Source organism: Pteronotus mesoamericanus, unplaced genomic scaffold (assembly GCF_021234165.1).
Source record: "Pteronotus mesoamericanus isolate MK-2021 breed Mesoamerican mustached bat unplaced genomic scaffold, CSHL_Meso_final contig_269, whole genome shotgun sequence".
NCBI classification, from domain to species: Eukaryota; Metazoa; Chordata; class Mammalia; order Chiroptera; family Mormoopidae; genus Pteronotus; species Pteronotus mesoamericanus.
Window position 1 is genome coordinate 4,802,457 of NW_026555114.1, and position 24,612 is coordinate 4,827,068.

Sequence of the window (24,612 nt, forward strand, 5' to 3'; positions counted from 1 at the left end):
TTGGTGGGCTGGCAGGGAAGAAGTTACATGTTGATTGACAGGTAAAGGTGGGGCCAGCTTTCCTTCACCAAAGTGACTGTCCAAATTTAGGTATGTGTGGGGGTCTGTCAGCCCGAATCCTTCCCTTGCTCCAGACTACATTTGTTCATTTTGTTATAAAACAGATATGTGACAGGAGGCACTTAATTAAAGTTGAGGCAGTTACCCAAAATTATTTAAGAGCCCTTTAAGCATTAGGGCCTCCCTGTAAAACAGAGTGACCAGAGGTAGGCAATAAACCAAAGTTGTTTTATGGGCTTCTTTCTTTGGGCACTGTGAACCCCTTCCTCTTCCCTGTTCCACACTTTGGGATGAATACACAGTTTCAAGGCTTTCTTTCTGAGATAGTGGAAATGATACACAGACTTTCAAGGGCTTCCCCTCTCCGGGGCACCTGGCAGGATTATCAGACCAGGCTCAGGACAGCTGAGTTAGGGGGTGTGACATGTCTCTCTTCTCCTGTCTGCCTTGGTTTACTATCTCTCCTACCTAACAAAAGGAGGTCACACAAGAGATTTCTCTCTCAGACTTGGCCTAGAACTTGGAAACCCTGCAGCTCCGGCACTCTAGCCTCTAAACCACCCACGCCCCCTTTCACCCGCAGTGCGCTATCTCCCTGACTGACATCTTTGTCAGCCAATGATCTTTGGAACAGAGAAAGAGCCTGCCCCTTGGACTTAAGCTGCACAAGTAATTGGGATGACAAACATTTGCGCCAATAGAGAGGAGGTTTCAAAAGCCATAGGCGCAAAAGCCAATGAAGAGACGGAACTGTCCTAAGTGACGTGCCACGCAGCCAACGACCGGCGCCACTGTGGAGAACGCGTGGCTTCCGTTTGGAGAGGGCGGGGCAGCGTCTCAAACGGAAGGTGGTTGTTGTCTGAGCCCAAGCAGGTTTGAAACTGGGGGTCGGGCCGGCGGCCGTGGTTGTCTGTTGCCGAGGCCCCGCTTCCGGGCTAGGTCGTCCCTGCCCACCCCGGCCCCGCCTCCCTTCGGACCCCTGGGTCCCTGGCCCGGCTCCCCGTCCGACCGCGCGCCCCGCCCGCCTCAGCCCGCTGCCGACCCGGCCCGCACTGCGGCCCCACGGCAGCCACCATGTCCCTGCACGGCAAACGGAAGGAGATCTACAAGTATGAAGCGCCCTGGACCGTCTACGCCATGAACTGGAGCGTGCGGCCTGACAAGCGCTTTCGCCTGGCGCTGGGCAGCTTCGTGGAGGAGTACAACAACAAGGTGGGCCGGGCAGGGGCTCGGAACCCAGTTGACGGGGAGCGGGCCAGACCCCAGACCCCAGACCCCAGGACCCTCCTGCGGACTTGCCTTAGAGCCACGGAGCGGTTTCTCCGAGTCTAGTCCTGAGCAGAGGGTTTCGCACTTTCATTTAATCTTGGCAGCATTCCTGTGTAGTCAGGAGTGTAGTTACCCCGTACCCCCATTTTACTGATGGGGAAACTGGGGCATGATGTTGCGACTTGCCGAAGTCAAACAGGTATTCCGTGGCGGAAACAGATCTCAAACCCGAATTTACACCCCAGTGCTACGCCATTTATCAGTCCTGTCTCTCCACTCCTGCCGCATTGCTCCAGTTGGGGGGCGGAGGAGGAGGAGAAGGAGAAGGAACGAGGGAATGATGACTGTGAAGGATAATGCTGGCGATTCAGGTGGGCACTCACTCCTGGCCATGCTGGACTTCTTTTAGGGCTGTGTATTGCGCAGACTTCTCCTCCCCCGACTCCCAGCCCCAGGTACTATTCACGGTTACCCCAGCCCCTCTGCCAGGATTGCCATTGCTGCCTCATATCTGTCCTTTAAAGAGCTATCTCTTTTTGGAATCTTGGCCGTTAGCCTTGATCCGGCCACTGTTTTCCGATTAGATAAGGATGACACTTGCCTTATCTTTCCTCGGCTTCTTTTATGCTAATATAGATGTGTAGCCTCGAGTGGTAAGTATCCGTCAATTTGAGACGCCTTCGTAGAAGCACGGGTAGTAGGGGGAAGCTTTTAAGCTGTCAGTGCAGCATCAATTTATTTTTGAAAGTTGTTGAGTAAGTCAGTGGGAAGAATTTTCTTTCCTTTACCTGTTAATCTTTTTATTGTATTTGAGTAAATGTTGTGATTGTTAGAGATCAAAGCAATTGAAAGCCTCGACTAGTGTTTTCAAAGCACCCCTGGACAGGGATGGTGCAGGGGGAAAAAGCCAGGCAGGCTAGGATTGGGTCCTGTTTGGTCCATTGACTAGCACACGGCAGTCAGTCTTACTATTTCTGACCCACAGTTTGTTGTAGGAAAAGGTGAAGGCCCCACAGAAAACATCTGAACACTGTAAGTTTGTTTACAGTTCTTCAGGAGCATAGCTCTTTCTCTAGAGTTAGGTCCTAACTTCTCTGGAATCCCCTTTGAGAAACTGATAAAAGTGGACTCTCATTGCCCAGACATTACATATACTCAGTTTACAAACAAATAGTACAGAGTACACACCGAGCTTCAAGTACACCCATTACGCACAGAAACCAGAAAGTCCTGAGCAAGACTTATCTTTATTTTTTCTCTAATTCTTCTTTCTTACAGCCATAGTGGACAGCAGACATGGGAATGGAATTTATGGTCCTGACGTTGAAACCATGTTAGTAAAATTAAGAGCATTAGAACTATTCTTTAAGGATACATTTTTTTTTAAAAAAATGTCTTTTAAAGGGCTTGAGTCTCACACAAATAGATGGGGTTTTTTTCCCCCTTGCAAGCCCTTCCAGGATTAACTTCAGTAAGCAGTAGTTAGTTACATTTCTAGGAGAGGACAAACTGAGCCACAGTCAGGCTGGTAGAATCAGTGGAGTAATTGGTGTCAAACCTCAGTTGCAGGAACTTCACCCCAAAATTTGTCCTTTCATTTAGCAGCTGTATGAGAGCTCCTCTGTGCCAAGCACACAGGCAGTGTGGCCTTTGTTGTATAATGCAAAGTGATAATCCTAGTAGTAACAGAATAAGCAGTTAACTATATCTTAACTCACTTCTGTGATGCAGATGATCAGTGTCTTAAAGCTATTTTTGTGCCCCCACCTAAGTCAGGGTTTTTAACTTGTGAGTGTTTGTCTGCATGCTCCATGGATACCTTTGGCAGCCTGAAGTCCGTGGACGTTTTTTCACAAATGTGTTTTCAAATGCATGAAGTACACAGGATTATGAAGGAAACCCGTTATATTGGGCATCAATTATCAAAAACATTTTTTAAAAAGTGATACAGTAATATGTATACTTTTATATTACTCATTATATAACTCATTAAATTGCATCATCCACTGTAATTGCTATACTTTTGAAGTAGGGATGAAGGTTAAACAGCATTTCAAGATGTTTAACAACTGTAATGTGATATGAAAAAAAATCAGTGATTTGTATTTGTGACAAAGTCACAGAATAATGCCACTGTGACCACCACCATTTGTAATTGAAGGAAATGCTCAATTTCAGCTAGAGGTTAGTGAAAATATGGCTATAACTTTTTAATTCGAGTTCATGGACCCCAAGTTAAGAAATACTGCTACAGAAGATCTGGGCCTATTCTCAGGCTCAGTTTTGGAGAAAACTTGACATGGAGGTGCCAGACTTCATAATTTTGCAGGAATTTAAAAATTATTGGTTGGAATTTTCAGACTTTTAGTTTCTGCTTTCCCTCAGCAGCGATTGCCAGCAAGACAAAATAAATGGACATAGCAAATTATTGTTGATGAAAAGCCCAGAAATGGTCTTTTTTACTGTGGAGACATTGACTATAAGAAAACATAATTTTTAAAGTTTGTATTAATGTAATCATGTTTTTCTACAATACAATTATTCCTAGTTTGATAGAATTAAATTTGTTAGAATTTCAAGAAAGACTTAACTTTTAGGGGTTCCAACATCTAAATAAATTTAGAAATCATTACAGAGTAAAAAGCAGGATTCTGTCCTATTACTGGTCATTGCATTTTCTGTTCTCTGTGGTTTTTGCTGGGGGATACAGCAGCACGAGTAGCAAAGCAGTGGTTCTCTAAGTTTTAGTGAGGGTGTGACATCCCCTGAGGGACTTTCACATTTCTGGGCTCCACCCCTAAAGTTAGCAGACACTCAGGGGGTTCGGACACAGTGGTCCAGGTGGCACTCTAAGAACTTAACCGTGGAATTACCTTGGCATCTGCTGACCACAGGCAGGAACCCAACCTTTTTGTATCTCTAAGTGCCCAAATATTGGTTCTGTCCTTTCATCCAATGAAAATGGCTCTATTCCCAGGTAGCCAGCCTCCTTGAGGTAGCCTGAATTGGCCACTTTGCAGTTTTGTATGGCCCTGGACAAGTTCTCAGTTTCTTCTCTGTAAAATGGTAAGAAATAAGATTAAATGAGCTAATATATGTGATGGAACTCTGCCTGGCACATAGTAAGTGATTTAGAAATGTTAGCTATTATTTAATCATCATCATTATTGTACCTGTTATTGAAATACAATCAAAGAGAATTATATGGGTATTAGGTAAATTTGACTTCTGAATTTTCCAAAGAGGTATCAGGACCTTGGGGGAGAAAGGTACCTTAAGAGGTCATTATGTTCATTCATTTGCCTTTTAAAGACCTGGGGGAAGGGTGGATAATTCCCTTGATTCCTTTCAACTAAACCCATTTTGTGGTCTGGAAGACTGCACTTAACTGTAATGTGCTAATTGAAGCCCATCTTCTCTTGTTCCACCTGGCTTAGACACAGTAACTCAGATAAAAGAACTCTGGTATTTTGCCTGAGTTTTGATAATATCTGTGGTGTTTGGGCAGGTAATATTCCCCCTCTTTTATGGGGAAAAATAGGCAGCAGTTCGTGGCATGTTTCAGGGTTCGTTTTGCATGGAATTGACAGGGTGATGGGGATTTATTTTGCCCCAATTTTAACTTAGTTGATCTTGTACTTTAATATTTAGCACTTGTCCTTTAATATTTAGCATCTAGGAAACATTTTTGAGGTTGTGAGGACCTGATGCTTTTTGAAAAGTACTGGTAGTGAAATTAGGTAAGATTACTTTGTACTTGAAATACACATGAGATGAATGCTTGTCAGCCTTTGTTGATTCCTCTGAGATTTTTTAAATGCAGAGCTACTTTATCTATTTAGTACATAATTATTTTGATGTGGGCATGTTATTTTTCATTTCTCAGTATTTCTGGTATCCCTTCAGGGTCCTTGTTCATTTGCTCATTAATTCAGCAAATATGTATTGAACACATACATATATGTTTTAGGCACAGTGATGATGGTTGCTAACTTCCTGTAGCCTACATTAGCAGACATGAGGTTGGCAGCAGTAAAAAAAAAATGTGTTTTAGTGCACATAAGTATTTTTGACATATTTAGACTTAACAGAAATTTTGCAGGATTCTGTCAGCTCTGGCAAGACTGTTAGGGAAATTGAAAAGATAAAACTTATGGTTTTAACTTCCTCCTTTCTTTTTTCTAGACAGTGAGAGGACTAATTCCTTCATAGGACCTACTGAATAAAAAGTGCTTTTTGCCCTAACCTGGCTCACACAGACGTACTGGAGATGCTGTGATTTGGACTATGAATGAATCTGTGTCCTGTAGGTAGTTGGGCCTGCTTGAGGTGGTGATGCCTAATTGGCCAGCCTCTGTGCCAGGAGCTGAAGGGGTGCTGTGTCAGAATTCATCTCAAAGTTTGACGAGGCAGGATCTCTCTGTGCACATAGGAATAGACTGGAAGGGAGGACAGATGGAAAAGACCAAGAAAAACTGCTTTATTCTCTCAGAATTTTGCGTTAGCTTATTTTGGTTATATTAACAATTTTGGGAATATATTCCACTGACTGGAATGGTATATTGATTTGAATAACTTGGAGGCTTAAAAAAAAATTACGTATATTCGTATGTATCAATCTTCATGTTCTGGTTCTGGCACTCTGTGTAATAAATGGAACACACAATTTCCTCCCTCAGGAAGCTTATATTAACAAGATAGATATGGCATCTTTTAATTTTTTAAAAATATAAGGTATGAGTAATGTGAAAAGTAATTTATGTTGTTTTTCATTAAAGTGGTAAAAATGAAAATGAAGGTGGGGTCATGCCTTCAAGTAGTAAATATTTTATATTGCATATCTGCTCCTTAGAAGACATATGACAGAGTAAAATCCACAGTTTATAAATAAATAAAAATGATCTTGCTTCACAGCTATTTCTTTTTAGGGGCCTTTGTTTCACATGTTGTGGTAAAATGTGAAGCAAGAGTTGCAGAAAAAGAGTGGAGGTGGGAAATACAAGAAGTTTAGCAGGAAGATGGGAAAGTAGGGAGAAAAAGGCAAATGGGTAACCTACACGTTCATAATAAGATGATAAAAGCCAGATAATTTTTCCTTATGTTCTGACAAGGAGTAAAGAAGGATAGCAGAATAATGAAGATTAAATGGGTATAGGAAGATACTGAGAAAGGGTATCTATGGCTGCAGTTTTAATCAGAACAGCACAGTTTTCTGGAATAGAATTTTGATGGGTAAAATCAACAGTCCTTTGTTTGGGACGGTGAAAAGATGATGCACAGGCTGGCAGCAGGGGGTCCTTCAGAGCCCTTTTGACACTGGGCAAGAAATAAGCTAAGCTGTACAAGAAGACACGTAGATGTACCATCTTCTCTAGAAGCATTAGATGAGGCAGATGGAACAGGTGATTAAATTGTGAGCAGCTTGGCAGCTCCTCATCCCTGTACACTGGGGAGATGCAAAAGCTTCACGTGTTTCTGCTAACTTGGAACTTGGCCACAACCTCTCTCCCACAGGAACCTTCTTTACGTCATCTAGGAAGAACTTGCCTCATTCAAAAGGAACTAGCACAGTAGCTATAGAAAGATACTATAAGAAAGGAGGGGAGGAAAATGGGAAACAAGTGGCAGGTAAAAGGCCCACACTAGACAAAATGTTTTTTACCTCAGTTGAAAATTAGTGGCCAGTCCTGGCACCATAAAGTCAGAATTTAGGAAAATAAAGACCTTCAAGGAGAGATACAAATTGGGTAAAATAAGGCATCATGACAGGAGAAAATGAAACATCAGCAGGTAGAGCCCAGGAAATAGTGGAAAAGAAAACAAAAATTATCACAGAATTAAAAAAATAACAATGGATAGCATAACTGCTGAAAATACAGTGAGGGATAGGGAAGACAGATGGAGAGAATGAAATGGAAATCATTAGAACATACTAGATACAGAAAATAAAGAAGATCTAATTTAGGTATAATTGGTATTCCTGAAGAAGACCAAAGAAATGAAACACAAAAAACTAAAATATGCAGTTAAAGAAGACTTTATGGAAATAAAGGTTTGAAGTAAAGAAAAATTGGCATAGAACAATTGGCACTAAAACATTTCCTAAGAAAGTTTTTATTTGTTCATTTTAGGGGTGAATAAAGAATATTTTGTATATCCAGGCAAAATAATCAAGTCCTCTTGAAGGGGGGAGAGAGAAATTAGGCTAGTCACATTTGACAAGCTATTATAGATTGTACTACTATAAATACCTGGTAGGAGTTTGAATTTCTGCAGCCTATTTAGAAAGTAAATCAGCATCTATTAAAATTTAAAATGAACATACCTTTTAATACTCTTAGAACTTTGGCCTCTAGAAATAAAGACAGCAGGACACAAACACATAATATCCAAGGCATAAAATGTTTTGCATTGTTTAAAGAATGAGATGGACCTACATATTGATCTGAGGGATGCCCATTATTTTGTTTAATAAAAAATAAGATTTATAGCATTGGATATAATATCCCCCCCCTTTTTTTTTTAAAGTTGAGGGAAAACCTAAGCCTTATGTGTAAATATGTTTGAGCGTAGAGAAGAGTGTGGAAGTAAACTCATACCAAGTTAATAATGTGATATCTTGGGGATAGGATAGGGGAGTTATTACCTTTAATATACCTGTACTTTGATTTTATATAATGGTCACACATTTTCTATTTCTTTTACAGTCTAAAAGTACATTTAAAGAATAAAATAAGCCCAATTGAAAGGTGATTAAGATAGATAAAACTTATTTCTGGGCAAGAAAATGATAGAGAATATTATGGTGAGGGGTTTGGTATAGGATTTGGTGTCTAAATTCTGCCACTTACCCACTTTCCCCTTTGGGACTTTTCCAAGGAAGTTATATACAAATAATAATAGCCAAAGGAGAAATCTGGCTCGTCTCTATTAATAGCTGAAAAGGTGCCTCCCAGTAAAAACACTTAGGGCCCTAACTGGGTAGCCCAGTTGGTTGGAGCATCATCCTGATACTCCAAGGTTGTGAATTTGATCCCTAGTTGGGGCACATATGAGAGTCAGCTACTGAATGTATAAATAAATGGAACAACAAATCTTTGTTTCTCTCTCTCTCTCTCCCCCCCTTCTTTTTCTCTCTCTAAAATCAATAAAAAAAATTGTTTTAGAAACACTTAGAAATAGAGTTAGTGAAAGGAATACAAGACTTCTACATTGAGAACTTCAAAACTTTGCTGAGAGAAATTAAAGAAAACCTAAACAAGTGGAGAATTGCTATGTTTAGGAGTTGGAAGACTCAGTATTTTTAATATAGCAGTTATTCCAAACTGATTTATAGATATGATATAATCCCAATTAGAATCTCAGCAGGCTTTTTGGTTTGATAAGCTGGTTTTGAAATTTATAGAGAAAAGTAAATATGTAGACTAGCAAAAACCTTTTTGAAAAGAAAAAGTTGGAGAACTCACGCTCTTATTTCAGGACTTTGCTAGACAGCTGCTATAATCAAGGCAGTGTGGTACTAGCAAATGGATAGGCATATAGATTAATGGAACATAACAGAGAATCCAGAAATAGATGCAAAAATACGTGGTCAGTTGACTTTTAACAGAAGGGCCAAGGAGCAAGTACAGTCTTTTCAACAAATGATACTGAGACAATCAGATTATTTGTATGTAAAAAAGTGAACCTTGATTCATACTTTGCATCATATAAAGCAATTAACTCGAAATGGATCAGAGACCTAAATGTAAAGCCTAAAACTACAAAACTACACAAGCCTGAAACTTTTAGAATATTTGTGACCTGGGGTCGTGCAGTGGTTTCTTAGCTAGGATACAAAAAAGCATGAGCTGTAAAAGAGATGATAAAGTGACATCATCAAAATTTTAAATTTCTTCAAAAAACATTGAAAGAAAATAACAGAACAGCCATAGTCTGAGAAAATACTTGCAAAACACATAACTAGGGCCCTGGCTATTGTGACTCAGTGGACTGAGCACTGGCCTGCAAACGGAAGGGTCACCGGTTCAGTTCTTGGTCAGGGCATTGCCTGGGTTGCGGGCCAGGTCTTCATTTGGGGGCATGCGGGAGGCAACCAACTGATGTCTCTCTCCCTCTCTTTCTCTCTTCCTCCCCCCCCCCCAAATACAAATAAAATCTTAAAACACACACACATAACTAGGGACTTACATCCAGAATATACGAAGAACTCTGAAAACTCAATAAATAAGAACACAAGCAACCCAGTAAAAAAAAGTGAAACTGTATATGATACTATAGTGATGGATACACACTATTACACATTTGTCAAAACCTATAAAATGTACCATAGACTGAACTCTAAACTCTGGACTTTGGGTTCAGTTTTACGTTTATCAGTTAACAAACATAACCACTTTGGTGCAGGTATGTTGATAGTGAAGAAGGCTGTGATGTGTAGGGGCAGGGGGTATATGGAAACTTTACTTTCTGCCCGATTTTTCTGTGAATCTAAAAAAATAAAAAATTTTTAAAGAACAAAATACTTGAATGGACTTTACCAGAGAATAAATACACATATCAGATAAGCACATGAAAAAGTGCTCAGTATCATTAGTTGCTAGGGAAATGCAAATAAAAATACTACTACACACCTATTAGAATAACTTAACAAGAAAAGCTGGCGATACCAAGTGCTGACAAGGATGTGGAGCATGGGGACCTCTCATGTAATGCTAGTGGGACTGCAAAATGACGAAGGCACTTAGAACACAGGTTGGGAGTTTGTTTTTTAATAAAGGTAAACATACAGTATGACCCAGCACTTTCATTCTTAGTCATCTACCCAAGAAAAAAGTGAAAGCTTGCTCGCCACCAAAAACCTCACACATCAATGTTTATATCAATTTACATTAATGGCCCCAAACTAGAAATAACCCAGAGGTTTATCAACTGGATACCATATTTCCATATAATGCAATATTATTCAGCAATACAAAAAGAAGATAAAAAATTAAATAATAATAAAAAAAGACACTACTGATACATACAACATGGATGAATCTCAAAGAGCGGCATGCTGAAAGCCAGTCATAAAAGACTCAATACAATGACTCCATTTACATGATACTCCAGAAAAGGCAAACCTATATATAATAGATCAGGGGTTGCTTTGGACTAGGGGTAGGGGACTGACTGCAGAGGAACCCAAGAGGACTTTTTGGGGTGATTACAAATGTTTTACATCAGTTATTTGCCGGGGGGAGGTTACCCAACTCTGTATACATTTGCAAATGTATACATTCCAAATCATTGAACTGTACACTTAAAATAAGTGAAATTTTGTTGTATGCATCTGTACCTGTTTCTTTTTTTGGAAAGGAAGATACTGGTATCTTAAGACTGAAAGTGAGACAGAATGAAAGATTCTATTTTTCTGTTGTATGGTTAGTGCTTATCTTGTCATTATGGATCTTTAACAAAAATTCCCCATTCCATCTACCAGTTGGTAGAAGTTCATAAATACATACCATGGCATTTCTCACTGAGCAAGATTGGATTTGACAGCAAAGAATGCAAGTCAATATTTGTTCAAAATTGACTCTTAAGAAAGAGTGGCTAGAACTAGGGAACTTGTTCATCAGTGGTACCCACTTCTTTTTCTTTTTTTTTTTTCTCTTCCAGTGGAGAGGTTTTGGTTCTTGAATGCTCATTTTGCACACCTTTTTGTGTAAACTTGTTACTAGCCAGTGCGGGGTGAGGGTCACATTGTTGTATGGGACTGCGCAGGGTCTAAATACCCACAGTTCTTCAAAGACAATGGAGCAACTAAAAACACACTTTATCAGGTGCCTCGGGTGTGGAGGAAGGTGTAACCTCCGGGCAGGGTATGCAGTCCTGTGAGTCAAAACTGCAGGGTTTGGATCTGAAAACCCGTCTTCAAGTTTTGTCTCTGCCCCTTACCAGCTTTGCAGTGTCGACTGTAAGGCATCCCTCCGAGGCTGGGTTTCCTCTCTGAGCAAAGGGATGGTTGGACTGGATGCCCTCCCTCTGTAATCGTTCTGGACTCTGCAGTACAGCATCAGGGCTTCTGTCACTGACCAGGGATCTGATGTACTTGACATTGCTCCAGAAAAACATGTTTATGTGGTTCAATTGTGTTGTGTTACAGGTTCAGCTTGTTGGATTAGATGAAGAGAGCTCGGAATTTATTTGCCGAAACACCTTTGACCATCCGTACCCCACCACAAAGCTAATGTGGATCCCTGACACAAAAGGTGTCTATCCAGACCTACTGGCAACAAGTGGTGACTATCTCCGAGTGTGGAGGGTAAGCAGGTGCTCATGTCAGCTGCTACTGGCAACATGGAGTCAACGACAGAATGGTGTTGGAGGCAATGAGTGTCATTGCAGCCCGGGAGAAACAAATGCTTACGCATCGGAAATGACTTTGTTTGGCTCAGCAGGTTTCCTAGCAAACGTAGCCAAGGTTCCTGGAAGTTCCTGCTGCTGGCTGCAGCCTGCCCTGGAAACCCGAGGCTCAGTTAACCTGACATAACCTTTTGTGGGAGTGGTGATACTTGAGGCCTCTTATTCTGTTTGCAGCCAAGATACTTTTGAGTAAATTAAAGAAACTGCCCGGCCACTGATTCTAGTGAAGTGTGCATGTGGATTATGGAGCTCCACCTCCCCTCTCAGCCGAGCTTAGCTTAGTTTACCGGCAGTGGCATCTCCTAACCTGCAGGCATAGTGCACAGCCAGGCAAGGTACCCAGATTCATTCCGGGTTGGGCAAGGTGAGAAGACCTACCTAGAAAAATTTGGAAAACGCAGCTAGGCAGAGAAGAAAGCTTGGAAAGAAGTAGCATTCAGGGAGTCCCTCTGGGTTTTATTATTATTTATGATAAAAGTTCTCCACACCCCACTACCCCCATGTCTGACATTTACTAAGATACTGTCTAAACTGTGCTTTAAAGATTTTTGGCGAAGATGAGACTGGCTGATTTTTTTTTTTAAATTGTTCTTTTAGGTTGGGGAGACAGAGACCAGGCTGGAATGTTTGCTAAACAATAACAAGAACTCAGATTTCTGTGCTCCTTTGACCTCCTTTGACTGGAATGAGGTGGATCCTTATCTTTTAGGTAAGGGACTGAGGGAGTGTTAATTCCAGTTTGAAGAAGCAAACATACATTTTCTCAGCTATAACACTGGGCCAATTTATAACCAGGAGCCTGAGGTCCATGTATCATCTTAGAATGGGGCCAAAGAGACTAGATATGGAGTGTGATTATTAATTCCTCACATGGAATCAAGCTTCCTGTGTGTATATGGTTTGTCTGTAGTCAGAGTCTAAGGTCCAAGGATAAGGATTGAATACTTGACTCTTTTGGGCTCTCCTGGTACCCTCCCTGTTCTAGGAAGTGTTTGTGACATGTGGTCTCCTGTGCTGAACAAGCGAGTAGACACAGGGAGAGAAGCGTGCCTGGGAACCTCATTCCCATCAGCCACTGACATGCACTGGTTGTTTCCAGGTACTTCCAGCATCGATACCACTTGTACCATCTGGGGGCTGGAGACAGGGCAGGTGTTGGGGCGAGTGAATCTTGTGTCTGGCCATGTGAAGACCCAACTGATTGCCCATGATAAAGAGGTAATGATGCCGTCCCCCTTCTGCCTTCTGTGGCCTCAGTGTTGTCAGACTGTCCTCTCACTGTTTTGCACATGATGCAGAAATCATAATGCTAATAACATCATGTCTAAATTGAAAATAGTAATGTGTCAAAACAGTGGCAAACAGCACTGTTGTAAAATGGGTGCATTTTTTGAATGATAGAAACAACTTGTTCTACAGTCTGTTATTTGTCTTTTCATGCCATAGATTGCTGTTTTTTAATAATGAACTCTGTTATAGACAAACACAGACCTGATGTGATTAAAAATTAATCTTAGAGTAATACTTATCTTGAAATATATTTGCTTTCTGGGGGAAGTGGTAGTGGGAGGGAGTCAGGAAGAGGGAAATTTCCTGGCAGCTAAGCCTAATTCATCTATTTTTCTCTAAATTTATTTTATGAAATTCTACTGTGTTCACTTAATACTTGAAACTGCTTGGAATTGAATATTGGTTTATCTTGATGGTGATGTTTCTCCTGTGTTTATTGTAAACCACAGGGAGCTCTTTGTGATTATGTTTTAATTAGAGCATTCTTATGAGTGATTTTTGGAAAATGGTCATAAATCTTTTCCTCCCAGAGCTGCTGCATGCTCTTAGTACTCTGATTTCCTGTGGGTAGTGTTTCCTTTTTTTTTCTACCTTACCCTGCACAGCGAGGAATATTATGTGTATGGATGAAAAGGATGCCTTGACCTTAGGTTAGAAACTTGAGGTTGTCCACAGAATGGGAAGTTGATGACCAGGTTATCATTCTTAGTAAGGGGTTATTCTTTGGCTCTCTGTGCTCCTAAGGGTAAGATCTGTTAAAAGACTGCTGCACTGGGCTGCTGCTGAACCAAGGGGCAAAGGAAGAGTTAGTCCTGCAGAGAGGACCAGTAGGAACTTCTGGAAACCCTCTTGACATCAAGTGGAACAGGTTGCTACATTTTAGTTACATGACAACTTAGTCTGCTGTTCTCTGTCAGGGTCCAGTCCAGAATACCAGAACTACTTTAAGTATGTAAATGGAGAGGATTTAATCCAGGGGATTGCTTACACAGGTGATGGTAAAGCCAAGAAGCCACACTGGCAACAGTGAAGTAATTTCAAAAATAGGACCAGGAGGAAGTGATGCTGCCTGTGGGCCAGAGGGGCCAAGGGAGGAAGCAGGGTTATTAGAGTTCAACAGCTGAGTTTACCTGGCAAAAGTTAGAACCATGGAGGGGACACAGCTATTGCCAGAGATGCTTCGGGGAACAGAAAGAAGGGAGGATAAATACCTCTGCTTCTCCCTACCAGAGGAAACAGCCAGGACCAGCAAACAGGCCCTAGACTAGCACCCAGCCTTGAAGAAAAGAACCTGAGGATAGCTCTTCTGAGAGAAACAGTGATATCTCCCAGCACCTTTGGTTTTTCTCAGCCTGTCTCTCTGTCAATGTAAAGACTTGTTTGGGGTCTCTCATTGATGCATGGTAGATTGGTGTAGAGGAGGGTAGCATATATGTGGGGTTGTCATTTTCTCTTGGTTTATAGTGAAATACATTGGTGGAGCCCCGATGAAGGAGCAGTCAGTTAAAGCTGAGAGATCATTGTCTGCGGCAACAAGCTGCCGCTGCTGTGGTGTCCCTGTTCTCAGGAGTTATTGAGAGCCGGCCCCAGGCTGTGATCATGTTGATGAACATATGCCTCCTCATGCAGCTGGGCAGTGCTGGACAGAGCCTGGGGCTGCCAGGCCTCCTTGTGGTGAACTCCCCAGTTCCCTTTGGGATCATTCCTAATTCCTACCATAGAAAAAGAAGTGTACTTTCTTCATAGTCAGAGAAAAAGGAATTTATGAGGTTGTATAGAAATAGATGCTCATTTGGCAGTGTCCCTTAGTAGGAAGAACCTTATGAAGGCTGGAGTCATGGTATTTAGTAAGAGATTCAGTCTTGTCTCTCCAGAAATCAGGTGTTATTAATCTTGACCCCAGAAGATGGGTCTTGTTTTTTCTTTCTTTTGTTTTTCTTTTTTAGTCTCTCTCCTGCTTGTCTGGCTCTGGCTTTTTCTCTCTGTCTCTGTCCTTTCTCTAAAGCTCTCTGTTGCCCTTTGCCTGCATTTTCTCATAGATAGTAGTGGTGATCAGTGTTTGCAGTGAGTAATAAATACAGGAAACAGTGATTCAGAACATAAATTGATTCACTTACGAATGCAGACCAACTAGTAGAAGAAACAGAGCATGTCCTAGGACAAAAGCGTGATACTAAACCTTTGTGAATATAGGAACAGTTATCCTCCCATGATTTAAAACTGCTGTTACTTCTTGCAAATGAGTCTCAGGTCCAGGTTTCACAGCAAAACCAGCTAGGCTGTTATTAAGTGGCCACCGGAGGGCTGCTTCCACCTTTCTAATGGATGATCTTGGCCTTAATGTGGTCATGGATCTGCCTCTGACTGCATGCAGATGAAAGCCACCAAGGCCCAGGAAATAAATGTCTCAATCTTGTGTCGTGGTAGAAGATAGCCACTGGCTCTGGCTTCCGCTGAGCCCGTCTAATCATGCAGGCTACTTGCTCAGAATACTTGTGTTCTGGTTGTCAGCAGGGTATGTACTCTGTTTTATCACAGGGGTTGGAAGAAGCCTTGGAAAGCAAATGTGGGAAGAAGCCAGCCAATTTCTAGAGCAGAATGATCTTCACTTTTTGGAAAGTCATTGATGTTAGAGTTCTTGGGTTCCAGGCTTGCAGACACCGTTTGGCTTTGTTTAATTCCTCCTGTGTCATGAACAAGGGTTTAGATGAATTAGGGATAGCAGATTTCCCTGGTATGGGGAAAGGTGGTAATGGATTGGGATCTGACTGAAGTGTCTTATTCACCAACAGGTCTATGATATCGCATTTAGCCGGGCTGGGGGTGGCAGGGACATGTTTGCCTCTGTGGGCGCTGATGGCTCGGTGCGGATGTTTGATCTCCGCCATCTAGAACACAGCACCATCATTTATGAAGACCCACAGCATCACCCGCTGCTTCGCCTCTGCTGGAACAAGCAGGACCCTAACTACCTGGCCACCATGGCCATGGATGGAATGGAGGTGAGCACCCTTCTTCAGGACAGCATAGGCCTTGCCACCTAACTCTGGCACTACTTAATATATCTAGAAGAGTGGTTCTCAACTGGTAGCAGTTTTCTCCCAGTGGATTTTTGCAAATGTCTGGAAACAGTTTGGATTATCCCAACTCAGCGGGAGCAGGGTGGTGCTACTGGCATCTAGTGGGCAGAGGCCAGCGATTCTGCTAAACCTCGTGAAATGCACAGGACAGAGCCTCACAACAAAATATTGTCCAACCCAAAATGTCAGGAGTGCTGAGACTGAGAAAATCTGGTCTAGAACAAGCACAACGTGTTAAGAATTTTTAATACTCAAAAAGTTGAAGTTGGTGTCAAGAAAAGCAATATCTAAAAGTAAATCAAATCGTATGTGCTTATGATGCTGAGTAAAGAAACAGGCAGTCTCCACTTTCCGTAAGTCAAGACAGATTGTTCCAGCTTTAGCAAACAAACATGGAAATGTCAACTCTCTGTAGGCTGTTACTTGGTAAAAGCAATAAATTGTAGGTAGAAATGATGTAGTGGTTAACTTTGTTTTGGTGAAATCAGCCCCTCAGACTCCTTAAATTCCAGATTCTTTGAGGTCTGAGCATGCACGGAAACTTGGCATGTGCACCTTAGGGTACTTCAAATTCAAGTTCCCTGCCCCTCCATCTTCCCTTCCTTATCAGCCTGAAGACCCTGTATTGCTTTAGATACAGACTATAAACTACCTGTGTCTTCTTTCTTTTCTTGTTCCTCAATCCAGTAGCTACTTTTGGGATAGAGACCATATGTATCTGATAATCTTTAAATCCGCAAAGGAAAAAGTTATGCTTTAAAATTTTTTTTTCTCTTGTGTAGTGTCTTTTGTTTGTTTTTTTCTGTCACACTCTGAACTTCCTGAGCCTTTTACTTGTTATTTATGCAGGTAGTGATTCTGGATGTCCGAGTTCCGTGCACGCCCGTCGCAAGGTTAAACAACCACCGAGCATGTGTCAATGGTATAGCTTGGGCCCCACATTCATCTTGCCACATCTGCACTGCAGGTAATCACGGTGGGGGGGGGGGGGGGCCACATGGGGAGGGAGAGGTAAGAAGACCTTTCTCATCTTAGAATGGTAATCATACTATTTTCCAAGGAAAGTTTGAGAGATTTATACAAAGTCACTCAGGTGAGAGCTTCCCCACACTTGTGAAACTGAAGCAGTCCAATTTCCCAAACATTTTTGTATTCTCCGTGATATCAGAGCATCTTCCATATACTATTTATATCATGTATCAGTTACAGGCTTTTGTCTCATAAGGCGCGCCGCCCCCCGCCCCCCCAATCTAGGTTGATAGAGAGGGCTCAGATCCAGGAATGTGGGCAGTCTGCCATAGACATAACAGAATCTTTGGGACTGCCATGATTGGCATCTCCCTTGGGAGATGTAATGAACCTACAGTGAGCTCTGGATGCATTGAAGGGCCCTGTGTAGCCTGGCCTGGTCAGTGGTGTGTGACTTCTAGTTTTCATTTCTCCATTTGCCAGACCAAAATGAGAACCCCTTAAAAATAGGCTGGCTATCAGTGTACTTTTATTTTAGAAATAATATAATTCTCTTATTAAAAGTTAAAACAGTACAGAGTATATAAGATAGGAAAGTGAAAGTCTTTTCTCCTTCCTATTGCATTTCCACCTCAGCTGTACTCTCCATAGGTGCCCTATAACAACAATTTGTATGTCTCCTTCCAGACCTTTCTGTGTGGATGTATGCAGATACCTAGTCTCCCACCCCTCATACAAATATCTGTCCCTTTTACACAGATGGGATTTCACTCTAGCCCCACAGCGTTCTGCTCCTTACCTTTGTCAGTGCCTAGGGTTTCCTTCTAACATATGAATATTCCTCTTGCTAATTGGTACTGCCCGCATTTCCTTGTTCATTATGGAGCCAAAGGAGCAATGTAGTAGATATGAGGTTTCCTGCCATTTTAGTATTGATTTGAAAGGCTTATGAAGCTTTTCCTGTGTTGGGCCTTTGCTCATGTCTGTGTGTCTCATGGAGGAACAGTTAGGGGCCCCGCCGCCTCCTTCTGTACTTTACTTAGCTTGTGGTCTGACTTCTTCATTATTGCCCTCTTTTTTTCCTAGGGGTGTGGATAGGTAGGGGTGGGTGAAGGGAAGAATAAATTTGTCGTCCATTGTTCATGGAAAACAGGAATGTTCTCCCCAGCAGAAATCCATCGCCTGCTCCCAGTGCTGCCTTTGCCTGCCTCGCTGCTGTTGGGTGGGTTGCACCTGTCTTGAGTCCTTTCAGTGGAAGGAGGTGCTGCTGAAGAATGTGCTTAGTTGAGCATTCAGGAAAAGGAACTTAGTGCTTTAGAGGTGCTGAGTGTTTAAAATAATTCCCCAGATCTCTTGACAGAAATTGTCAGCAGAATGGCTTCTCACATCTTGCTTGTGTTACATGGTCGTGGCGGGAGGCCAATTCGGGTTTAGTTTATTCAGATCCACTGTGTATCAGAGAGAGGCTTTTGCATCAGGATGGGCTGATGGAACTGTAAGACACTATGATAGTGAAGGTTGTTGCCTTTTTTTTCTTCTCTTAGATTAAGAACTTACTATTTTGATTATAAAAGGAACATGATCACATTGCAGGTCATTTAGGATCTAGCTAAAAAGTAAACCTAACTGACAACCTTGCCATTCTAATAGTACCTCTATTCTCATTGTGATATTATTTCCTTCTGGTCATCTCTTGTGTGCTTACATATTTATTTAAGCGGATTACCTTCTTTCCAGGGCCTTTTATTGGGAAAATTGTTTTTAATAGCACATGTGTGGATAGTACTTTATCTCATTATCTGTTTAACACCTCTTTTAAGTGTAAATGTCCATAAAATAGGGGAGAAGTTCCATTAAATTGAATCATCAGAGAAGGATCTTTAATCACTCAAGTACTTTAGGTGGCTGAAAATGACATGTTTTGGAATCATTTTTATCTCATCGCATCATCCTTTTCTGGTGCCTGCTCATCTGAGATGAGAGGTGCCCACCAAGTCCCATTCTCCCGTCCTAGCCCTGATGCAGCAAATACAGCCCTGGGACAGTCAGAGGCTCACTTTGAGTCTGGCTCTACCACTCACTGGCTGCATAGCTCTGTGGTTTGGGCAAGCCCCTTAACATTTCTGAATGTCAGTTTCCTCATCTGTAAAATGGGGGCTTAAAATAAAATCTCCCTCACTGGGGTTTTGGTGAGCAGATGTTTTATAAACTGTGACTATCAACACTACCAAATGCAGTGATTATTATCTTTGCCTAAGTTGTGACCTTGCTTTCTGGCTTTCTCCGTTCCTAGCGGATGACCATCAGGCTCTAATCTGGGACATCCAGCAAATGCCCCGAGCCATCGAGGACCCTATCCTGGCCTACACAGCAGAGGGAGAGATCAACAACGTGCAGTGGGCATCGACTCAGCCAGACTGGATTGCCATCTGCTACAACAACTGCCTGGAGATACTCAGAGTGTAGTGTGGAGGCGCCATGCCCATGAGGCAGCGGCTTATGTGTTTCCTGCCTCTGCCCCACCCCAAAGTAAGAAGAAACATGTTTCTGGTGGCCAGTGTGTCTTTCATTGCTTTTCACCCACTATTACCAGAAACTGCTCTAGATGTTCCTGGCCAGTCACCCCATCACTGTCTGTGCCAGACTCAGTTTTGTGTGATGCCTCCTCAGCCCAGGGCTGAGTTTTAAGATTTTTCTCTCCTTTCCTCTTCTTTGGCTCCTCAATTAAAAATTTCTGTATATTTGTTTGTCAGCCATTGTGTTAATGAACATTATAGGCACTGGCTGTGTTTGTATTCATCTGCCCCAGATGTCTCTGTCTGTCTGTTGCCCAAGGCAGCAACCTGTGTCCATGTCCCTGTTAGCACTTAAGTGGGAACAAATAACCAATTTGAAGTTGTCTTTCCTCCTCTTATCTATGTCTGTAACAAATTTCAACTTTGTATATTTTTTATCTATCAGGCTAATTTTTTTATGAAAAGAATTTTACTCTCTGGCATCTTCCTTTGTTTGTAGTCCTCCATATTAGCACCTTCCTCTCTTCCCTCAGTGCCTGGAGCTGGCACTGGGCTCTTGACCCTGTGAGCAGTTTGCCTTCTTGAATCACTGCCTGAGCAGAATGGACCTGACCGGGAGTCCCAAACCGCCCTGGTGCTCTGAAGTTGGCCAGCTCTCACCCCTTTTCTCAGCCTGGCTCTTCTCAAGGGCATACTGGGCTCCAAAACAAATGTGTGAAGCCTACTGTTACTCCCTGAAGTACCTCTGTCCAACCCCACAGGAACCTACGGAGAACGTGCTAGAGCTGAGGTAGGCTGGTTGGGGACTTGAGGAGAATAGTTTCAGGAAAGCTGAGCCTGGAGCATATTTCCAGTACATAGTTTCAGAGTCTGTTTTTCACTCCAAATAAAAGCCCCAGATGATTCTCGTTTGTATCTTGAACAATAGACAAGAATAATCCATAAGCTGAACTTCGGTATCTCTGTTTAGTTTACTGTGACTGGTAATATGTCAGCCACTCTTTGGATTTAGTGCCCTGAGGTGAGAAACTCCTGCTTGAGAGGCCCACGACCTGTGTGTCTAACCCTGAATAAAGTCTTTAGAGTGTGGGGAGATGTCAGCTCTAGTAAGGGAGGGACTGATAGGCCATCATGATTTCAGGCCATCAAATAAATAGATAGCTACAAAAAGAATCAGAGACCCCAGGGTCACCCAGTTAACAGCTCTATGCACAGCTGTCAACCTCCCTGCCTCCAGTTTAGGTTCTGAGCAGTATTGGCTGCAAGTGTCTATTTCCGTTACGTGAGTAAGTTCCACAGAGGGGGCTTGTGTGTGGCTCTGGTTGTAGGCTGAGTTTGGGACATGCTCAGAGTCTGGGCAGGAGTCTTCCTGGTTTGTTGTGCTCTGCCTGGCAGGAGGTTTCTGAGACCTTCGGAGGGTAGCAGACCTTAAGGCTGATGGTTTTGTCCACTTAGACTCTTGCCTGCTTTGTTATTCTGAGCCCTGTGAGAGCTTTCCCGTTGTCTTCCTTTTCAGAAGCAGATATATTTATATCCCCAAAGTCATAGCTCTTTGCTTTACTACACAGGGGCTTGTCCCAAAGTAAAAAGGTCTTTTTTGTCAGGGTATTTCCTTTTCTACCTTTTTACTTTTTTATTTTGGTTTTGGGACTCTGGCGGGTCATCTGCTTGAGGTTTACTCTCCTGCGTTGACCACCAGACTTGCAGTATGTCATTTGGAGATGTAAAGTGAGCGGTTCTTGGTCAGAACCCTCCTCTGCTTGCAGTTGTGTTGGATGGTTCCAGCGTCCTTTTCTCAAGGGTAGCAAGTCTAAATTGATGGTTGCTTGCTCTAGGAGGTCGACAGTTCCCTCCTGCGGAAAAGGGTCTGAAAAGGAGGTTAGAATGGTAGAGGGACCTGGTCCTGCTTGGCAGGGCTTAAGTATATTGAGCTCCGATTTAAGATTCCTTTCCCAGTCTGCACTTAAACTGGTCTGAATAGTGAGAAGATTTGTCAGCTAGAACTTGAAAAAAACCTGAAGGAAAAAGTTAGTTAACAATAATTAGAATATATTTGGGTAAAGTTGCTATTTATTCATCTACAGCTTTTGATTTTTTCCCCCTTACCCTGTGGACTCCCAGCCCTATGACTGTCCGTAGGCCCTGTGGTGCTGTCCTCCTCCTCACACCCCCATCTCCCTGAGCTAACACACACTCACAGTGGCTGGGATGCTGGTATTTGGTTCCTATCCTTTATGTCACAGGCCAAATGGCCTCATAGTTGAGGAGGGGATTTCTGTAGTCTCGAGATTCAGAAAACCTCTTAGCCAGACATGTTCCAGGAAGCAAAGATCTGTTGTAGTTTCAAGAGCAAGTGTCTGTTTAATTTGCTTAGATTCTCAAATTGACAGCCAGAGAGCATGTGTCTGCTCTGGATCTGCTCTCCTGGAATGTGAGCAGAGCAGCTGCCAGGATGCCATTGGACAGGCCACTGCAGCACTTCTGGGCTCTGGCTCCGATGGCCCTTTGGCTTGTTCTTGGCCCCTGAGCTGAAGCCACCTTTTGTTTCTCTTGTCTTCCCTGGGGGAAGTGAAGGAAGATGCTGAATAAATTTGGCCTCAGCTTCCACATCAGAGAGCAATGGGTAACAGTCCTTCCAAAGCTTGAGTGTTTACTCTCAAGAGAGTTGGAACTGTTTCCTTCCAGGGAGGAAGAGGACTTGAAGAGGGAAGATATTTGATAACTAGATGAGAATTTCTTATGAGAACAGGATGGGCTCTCAGAGAACTGGTTAAGTTTTGGGAAGAAACAAAAAATTGAGATTTCTACAAGGTTTTGATGATTGTTATGGCTGAAATTTTAGAAGGAGATGTAGAATGTGGGAGAAAATCAATGTAAGTGTTGCTTTAGATCAAAGGAGAAAATATTAGAGGGCAGTAATGGCCTGAGGTGGGGAAGTATTCAGACACTCTGCTGTGTGGTGGGTGTCAGGGACCATTCATCAGCTGTCTGTGATGCTGGGTAACTGTGGGGACAGGGTGACAGCTCAGGGCAAAGGAGCCCCTCCCTGCAGTGATGCAGCCATGCATGATTTTGGTAGTAGAAATCTTCAGGTCTTGAGTCCCGTGATTGTTCCAGACTGTGGCTCCTGGCTGTGGGTTTATAGAGAGCTGGAGAAGCAGAGGTTGAGAACACCCATGCTGACTTTCCCCCACCTCTCCCTTTTCTCTTCTTCTTCTCTTCCCTCTCCCTTTCCACTGTAGAACTTTCTCCCTGCTGCAACCTGGGCCTTGAATTCCTAGGTTATAAGAATATGTAGGAGATGCAAGGTTTTCCAAACATGGGAGGGCCAGCCCAGGACCACCTCTCCGCTTTCCTCAGTTTGAGAATAAGGCAGTTCCTTCAACTGCCTGGCTTGGGGAAAGGGAGTCCATTGTAGTAGAAGTTTCAAAGCAGACTCTCCCCTTTACTCCGTATATTCCAGGAGGAGGAAGGAGGGCTATGCTTGGCACTTCATTTGGGTTTTCCATGGGAGGAAAGCTGGACTGAGCAGTCACTGTGAACTTGGGGCCAGGCTCTCTAAGAATTGCCTTTTCTGTACTGGATGAACCAGCTACTGGAAAAGTCTCATGTTGCAGAGCCTGGCCCACCTGCCCTACCTGCACCCTTTTCTCCCGCAGTGGTCACTGCTGCTAATGGTCTAAGGCAAATATATATGGGCCAGGTCCTCTCAGGCAACCCTCTGGATGCTATTTTTTAAATATAGGACATGCAGGTGCCTTTCCAAAGAGGCTTGCACTGGTATATCAAATCAGAAACAAATAAGCTATTGAAAGTATGAACTCAAGAAGAAAGATGTTGGCAGTCTGTGTAACAGCTGGAAAACTTGTAAGTGCCCACCTTTGGGACAAGTGAGTGAATATGAACTTGTGATATCTGCTATTTAAAAGAAATGTTCTCACCTTGGGTTGATTGTGGTGTACAGTATGTTATGAAACTTGTTGAGCTAAAGCTTTGACTTGCTTGAGTCAAGTATGAATCATTTGCTTCGGTTCCTGTGTATTTTATGAACCCCCTCCCCATCAGTGACTTTTCATCCCTCCTTCCCCTAGTGTGAATTTGTAGCATGATTGTACAAACATCTATGTAGAAAATGGAGATTTCTTGTTCTCTGAAATGTTACGCTCCAGCCAATCAGTCTCTGTCCCCTTTAGCCTAGCGTGTCTGAGCTTACTTTCTTGTTATATATTTAAACTTTTCCTCTATACTGTAGGTTCTGTAGCATCCTATGGTCAGGTGGAGAGGAAGCTGCCCCTTACAGAACTGTACTGTAACCATTTTTCTTTTTAAGATATTTTCACAGGACTGATTGTACACAGGGCTTATAATAAAATTTTAACACTGTGCTGTGAAACCACAATGGTAAATCCCCATTGAAGGCTATTTCAAAGGCACCTCAAAGTGGAGTGTTATGTCTATGACTTTATTTCTTGCTTAATTAGGTATATTAAACCTAAGTTTCACCCTCCCACTCTGTTTCAGCCTCCTGTGTAAGACCGTATTTTCTGTCCATCATACTTTGTAATAAAACTTGAACATGTATAGGTTGATTGAATTTCTTCTTGTGATAAATTCAGTTGTTCCCATTCTGCCACTATGGTCATGTTTCAGAGACAGTGGGTGGGGGATTAGACTCTACCCCAGCTCATCATTATCTGGTAGCCTGACTTATCATCTTAAAACACAAAGCACCTACTCCATGCCAGGGACCATGCCAGGAAATTATGATGGTTCAGTGACCCTCAGTTGTTCTCAGTCTACCAGAGGAGACACCCACATAAACAAGTACTGTCAGTGTTGTGCAATAGCAGGTGTGTTCAGGCCTACTGGTAGCCCTGAGGAGTTGGTGATCACCTAGGATCAGGTGGGAGCCAGAGAGCGTCAGGGTAATCCTCACAAGACAACTAAGTAGGAGTTCTCTTGGAACAGTGAAAGGCATTTAAAGCAGAGAAAACATCCAGGTATCTATAAATGCAAGA

The 24,612-nt window shown here is 42.6% G+C and overlaps 1 protein-coding gene across 1 annotated transcript; it reads left to right on the forward strand.

Annotated features, from left to right (window-relative positions):
- Positions 1 to 888: 888 nt before the first annotated feature.
- Positions 889 to 24,612, forward strand: DCAF7 (DDB1 and CUL4 associated factor 7). Its single transcript, XM_054574908.1, has 7 exons — positions 889 to 1,272; positions 11,480 to 11,638; positions 12,337 to 12,448; positions 12,839 to 12,957; positions 15,822 to 16,031; positions 16,959 to 17,076; positions 19,372 to 24,612. Exons 1-7 carry the CDS (start codon positions 1,135 to 1,137, stop codon positions 19,542 to 19,544), a joined length of 1,029 nt encoding a protein of 342 aa, XP_054430883.1. The 5' UTR covers positions 889 to 1,134; the 3' UTR covers positions 19,545 to 24,612.

Excerpts from the sequence above, each read along its gene's own strand:
- DCAF7 (XM_054574908.1), top strand. The coding sequence starts at position 1,135 with ATGTCCCTGCACGGCAAACGGAAGGAGATCTACAAGTATGAAGCGCCC. Across the intron at positions 1,273-11,479 it reads TGGAGGAGTACAACAACAAG|GTTCAGCTTGTTGGATTAGA; the intron begins GTGGGCCGGGCA and ends GTTGTGTTACAG. Across the intron at positions 16,032-16,958 it reads TGGCCATGGATGGAATGGAG|GTAGTGATTCTGGATGTCCG; the intron begins GTGAGCACCCTT and ends TTATTTATGCAG.